This window comes from Pundamilia nyererei, unplaced genomic scaffold, assembly GCF_000239375.1.
Source record: "Pundamilia nyererei isolate P.nyererei 1_Seehausen unplaced genomic scaffold, PunNye1.0 scaffold00422, whole genome shotgun sequence".
NCBI classification, from domain to species: domain Eukaryota; kingdom Metazoa; phylum Chordata; class Actinopteri; order Cichliformes; family Cichlidae; genus Pundamilia; species Pundamilia nyererei.
The window spans coordinates 54,553-60,635 of record NW_005187823.1 but is presented as its reverse complement, the minus strand read 5'-3'; the positions used below and the strand labels follow the sequence as shown (position 1 = coordinate 60,635).

The following is a 6,083-nucleotide window of genomic DNA, read 5'->3' as shown; positions in this document are numbered from 1 at the left end:
TGCTTATCTACTTCATCCTGTCTGCGTTTCCTCAAATTCATCATGGAGTAGGCACATCCTGGAGCGTGCATCAACATTAGACAAGTGGGAAGAATCAATCGAAAGTGGCTCGAACAGTGTCAGAGAGGTTTGTGGGTTTTTTCTCATTTGGCTTAAGAGCAGTGCTGGTACTCAAAACACATGATCTGAAAGCAAAGTAAGCAGCAGCTCCAGAAATACCAGCAGCAGTCTTTCCCACACCTTTCTATCAACAACACTTCTTTGTCCACTAAGCCGTTAAAACAGCTTTACTCTCTTCATCAGAGACCAGGGGGACGCACTTGCATTCCTCATCCAGCCAGGTACTGTGTGTGAAATTTTGAGGTGAGAAATGAATTTAATCCATTTTTGGAATTGGGCTATAATATGACAAAATGTGGAACGAGTGGAGTCCTGTAAACTCTGGATGCACCGTGTATATGAGGCTCTGCAAATGAGCAGAATGCTGTTTAGCTGTGGAAATCAGGCGTGGCACACCTGGAGCAGAAAGCAGCTCTCTTTCATGAAGAGGTCAAAAGGTAACAGTGGGCGTAACAGTGTTAGTGTCTGATTGTCTACATTGGTCTTCACAAGACACTCCAAAAATAAATATGATAAATTGCTCGTTGTTTTTTAATTTAGATCCACTCGTAATAAATAAAAGCTGTAGTGTTCAAAATATTTCTGTAATCACAAGGCTCCGCCCATTTTACTGAGGTCCATCCGTAATCAGAGTCCTGACATCGCATCTGAGCTGGAGTGTTGGAAAACTACTGTAAACCAGTGAACCAGAGGAAGCATCTCAGTTAGAAGTAAAAGTAACCAGACCAGTTGGCCTGTGTGTCTAACCAGTAAGTCATACTTTCACTGCTTATGAAGAAACAAAAGTGAAAAGCTTTTCCTGAAGCCTGTGTTGCTCAGTCAGCTGTGCCAGTGTGTGTCAGTGTGCGACTGTGTGTGTGAAGCAGGATGGAGGGATCCAAGTGTCCACCGGTGATTGTAGAGGGGGACTGGACTCCGGCTCAGACCAAAGCCCTGAAGAACAAACTGCAAATTTACTTCATGAGCAGGAAGAAGTCGGGCGGGGGAGACTGCCGGGTGGAGGCGGAGGAAGGAGCACCGAGGGCGGCTGTTTACTTCAACTCAGTGGAGGGTGAGAGTCTGCTTCATGGGTTAATATTTTATATCCTCATATCTGTCTGGTTGCTGGAGTCTTTTAGAAATGTGTATTTACAGCCAGGAAATGATCCCACAGCAGCAGTTTGATTGGATTAGAACAAACTGCAGATTTACAGCTTCAAACAGCTGATTTTTAAAAGTGTGTGAGCTTGTATTCATGTCTTTATGGGGACCAACAATTGGAAGTTTACTTTGCTTGTGGGGACCAAAATCCTGGTCCACACAAGTTTGAAGGCCTTCCTGAGACTCAAAATGTGGTTTTAGTGTTAGGGTTACAATTGGGTTACGGTTAGGTTTAAGGTCAGGGTTAGGCATTCATTTTCCATGGTTAGGGTTAGGGGCAAGGCAAAGCATTATGTCCATTACATGTCCCTACAAGATATGAATACCTGTGTGTTTGATTTGCTGTGATTTCAGCGAGAGAGCGAGTCCTTGCGAGGAAGGATCATGTGATCACCCTGGACAGTCAAACCATTCAGTTATGGCTGAGCTCAGCAGCAGTAAGTCCAGTTTAACAGGTTTCATGTGGATTTTTCCTCACTCAACTGCATATTTTCTGCTGCTATCATGGCTCTTTGTGTGTTTTGTACGTTGCCGTATGATGGGGTGTGGCTCCTCTGAGCTCCAATAATAACCAGCCTGACTGGCAAGATGATGTCATGTGTTCGTTGGGGTTAAATCTCCCACTTTACACTCTCCTCTCAAAGATTTAGTGATGTTCGATTCATGAACGAATCATTCAATACTCGAGAATCACTTCACTTACTCGTGAATCATGATTCACAAGCGCAACTGACTCACTGACTCATCCCTGTTGCTGTTAGCAAACTAATTCCATTAGTAGAAATATATCTAGCTTATAATTAAAATTGTGGGGGGAAAAACAACAGCCAGTTTATTGACAAAAACATTCCTGCTTTGAACTGGAAGAAAAAACCCTGAGTAGAAGCTCACATCAAGACAATAGCTCCTCGGTTCACAGTAGCATCGCTCAGCTGGCATTCTAACAGCGCATTTGAGTTACTCACCCCCTCCCTCCTGTGCTGAATCATAGCGTAAGGCGAATCACTCACCCCCTCCCTCCTGGCTCACAGCTTCTTCTTCGTCTTCTTGGTTGGCAACCAATGTTAAGGCACTTTACCGACCCCTGGCTCACAGCTCCGTGGACATTTAGATGAGAAAATATATATTTGACACATTTAAGAAAAATACTAATAAAATAAAAATAAATAAATGTTTCCTTTGGAATTTTTTTGCTCTTTTTTGCTCTAAAGAAAATAGTTGTTTTCTTTTACAATCATTCTTCTTAGCAGTAGGATATACATTAAAAGAGAAACAAATTAAGTTTGAGTGAAAATATACATTTTTGCACTCTCTGGTCAACTGACTCAGTGACTCAAATGACTCAAGAAACCCGATTCACTTTGGTGAGTGACTCATTAAAACTCGATTCAGTAAAAAGAATCGAATTTACCATCACTACAAAGATTCACAAAATAAACTTTTGCCTTTAATGTCACTAATCGTTCCTCACAGCTACAGCATGTTAACACTGGACTGTTTAGAAAGAAAGTCACATGCGTCGTGTAATGTGATGTTAGAAATGCTAATCAGAGACAGATCAGAGTTTGCACAGGAGCAAACTTCGGATTTTTAACTTTTGCTTAGACAACAGAAGCAATCTGAGGATTTCAATTACACATTTTCACATTTAATATATTCGATAAAGTAGTTAGATATCACATTTATGAAAGAAAAAAAAGTTCTCTTATTGTATAAAGTGATATAAAGTAAAGTAACAAAGTCCTGAAGCTGGATATGGGCTCAGTTTCTGTGAGACGACGGCCTCATGCAGCACCAGTTCTCCTTCATGGTGTAAACTTCTAAAAATGAAATAGATGCTTATTTGGCGTTTCCTGTTTCCTCTCTGCTCCACACTGAACTTCACTGCTCTCCACGTTCCTCCTGACTCCATCATAACTCTACTCAAATGTGATTGTAAAGCACTTTCAAAGTTCTTGCTTTTTTTTAAATTTAATTTAATTTAATTTAATTTAAGTTATCTGTATTACATTTCTCTGTTCATCACTTTGGCCAACACTTGATGTCTTTTAAATGTGCTATATATAAAGATGACTTGACTTTAAATTTCACTTCCACTTCAACAGGGGGCAGATTTTTATTTTTTTATTTACTTTCATTGAAACAAATTGTGAGTTCATAAAAGTGGATCCACCAGAATCTCAAGAAAGAAACACAGAGTATGAGTAGCTGTTAAAAAAAACTGTTCAGGTTTTCTGATGAGTTTATCATTCACTCAGTGAACAGCAATAAAACATTCAGCTCACGCTCACATGTGTCAGTCAGGTCATGTGATGATATATAGACTATTCACCCATACAGGAATTTTTTTTAATCAGGCTATTGCTGCTGTCTGTTATTTATATTTATACTCTTTGTGAATGTTTCTGCAGCATTTAAACTGTGCTGTTTGCTGAGCTCAGTGGTCTAATAATGAAGCTATTCTTTTTTTAATTGTTTTTTCAAGAAATAAAAAGTTTAAAACTCAAAAAAGTTTGAAATGTGCAATGCTTGAAATGCTTGTTAAACTGAATGCAGACATACTTTTAGATTAAATCTTATTTTTGTTTTTTCTCAGAGCCCAACAAGCAGTGACGATGTCTCAGGTAAATCCTCCTCTCAGCTTGTCTCCTTAGTTTTCATCATCACAGTTTTTTTTCAACCTCTTCTTCATGTGAAACAAGCTACAGTGAGTGTTTGTGGTACTGAATGAAGATTTTACTGGACTTAAAGTTGAAGCACATTCACATCACAAACTGATCTGTCAACATGTCAGATCAGTTTGTTAAACATGTTCTTTATTTGACTGATTATTCATCGTTTCTATGAAGAAAAACAATGAGATCAAATTTAAATCAGTTTGATGTGTTCAAGCTTCATCTGAGCTTTTCTCTGAGCTCTGTGGTTCAATGTGTTCATGTTTGCTGATCATTACTCTAAACTGGACAAACTGGATCCTCTTGATTCTCAGACTCATCGACAGACTCAAAGAAGCCTCAGGCTGAATCTGGAAATGTAGCTTCTGCTGCCAACAAAGAGGGTAAAAACAATCTGTTTAAATAAAGAGAGCTCACAAAAAAATACAGAAAGATTCTATTTATACTTTATAAAATCACCAAAAAAAATGGCTTTACTGTAGTTGGTCTTTTCATTGAGTAAACCCTCACCTTCATCAGCACATGGAGAAGTTGTTTTTTTTTAAAGCTGTAAAGTGAAAAAAACAATTTCCTATATGTTATTATAATTACAAAGTCAAGTCAAGTCAGTGCTGATGAGTCTCTCAGGACTTGTTGATGAAGGCAGCTGCAGCTGGAAGAAGCTTTGCTCTCATGAGGTGCATCCTACTGTTTGAGGTTTATTGAAGTCCTCCTACCAATGATTTTTTACTGTTTACAGAGCACATTTTATTTCTGATGAAAATTTAAACTTTTTTTCCCCCCTTTTAAAGTCTGTGAAGGTTCTCAGTCATCCAGGTCATCGTTACTTTCCTTTTAAAGAGAAATGCTGCTGAAAGTAAAGTTTCAGGATTAACAGACCGAACAAAAGCCTCCTTCCCTCACTGCTCACAGACACTTTCTTTGATCAGGTTTGTGTGTTTCTCTCAGACTCAGAGTCGTCTCAGAGCTGTGCGGTGGTTTTGGAAAACGTCACAGACAACATGTCCACTGATCTGCTCTCCATGCTGGTGGAGAACATCTCTGGGTTGGATGAGAACGGCTACAGCATGGAGAGGATCCTGGAATCCAACAAAGCTGTGGTCACCTTCAGCAGCCCTGCAGGTAGGAAGCAAACAGCTGGATGTTTCCACATACACAAACACAACAAGGCAATACAAGGACAAACATTCAAAATCCCCTTTAGGTTAACCTTTCAGTCTAATTTTAAACCTGACTTTATAAAAAATCACATATCTGATCTGGAAAAGTGTAGAGAAGAGCCCATATTCAGATATTTTGTGATTTATGATGGGTCCTCTGTTTTATGTCTAAATATGTTCACCATTCTGTTTGCTGCCACTGCATCTCAACATCTTTGTTGCTTTAGATACAACATAAAGTCGTCTACATACAAAATATGATCACAATATGCAGGACCTGATTTAACATTTTTCTGTGAAGACAGAGCACAGCCATTCCTTCTGTTATTCATTAAAACTGGATTCTAACCTTGAATCAGGATCTATTGCAAAGAACAGAAACAGCGTAAAACCACGCAGGTCTGTCTGTAATAAAATGAAAGAAATTTAGACATATATTGGCAATTAATTCATTTCTGACAACATGTCTATATAACAGTTTACAGCCCAGCTCTTTTCTCTCATCCTCTGAAACTGTTTCAGTCTGAAAGCATTAATCTGGACTATTTTGCAGATGTGGAGAGATTCCTCTCTGTAAGCCAGACCAGCACAAAGATCAAGAAACAAGGACTGACTGCTCGGCCTTTGGAGGCAGCTACAAACATCCGAGTGGAGAGTCCTCCTTTGACTGTGGTAAAAGGTATATATATTTTTAATGCACTTTCACATAGAAAGTTAACTATGCTGCACTGACGGCTAGGCAGAGGTGTAGTCCAACTGAAAAACACCAGAGTGAGTGATTTTTTTTCTCAAGTGAAACAATTAAATATTCACAGGTTGAGATTCACTTCTCACTTTTAATGTTTTTCACTCAACAAAGTTTATAAAGACAAAATGTGTGTTTTAAAATTACCGTATTTCCCGGACTACAAAGCGCACCTAAATATTAGCCGCACAAGCTAAAATCAGGGGAAAATCCTGTTTTGTACATACATTAGCCGCACCTGAC

At 39.0% G+C, this 6,083-nt stretch overlaps 1 protein-coding gene across 1 annotated transcript in view; it reads left to right on the top strand.

Annotated features, from left to right (window-relative positions):
- Positions 1-987: 987 nt before the first annotated feature.
- LOC102203988 (poly [ADP-ribose] polymerase 14-like) overlaps positions 988-6,083 on the top strand; it is an 11,206-nt gene continuing 6,110 nt past the window's right edge. Inside the window, exons 1-3 of the mRNA XM_005753346.1 lie at positions 988-1,171; positions 4,250-4,318; positions 4,884-5,057. Coding sequence (XP_005753403.1) covers positions 988-1,171; positions 4,250-4,318; positions 4,884-5,057 — 427 coding nt within the window. The remainder of the gene's footprint in view (positions 1,172-4,249; positions 4,319-4,883; positions 5,058-6,083) is intronic.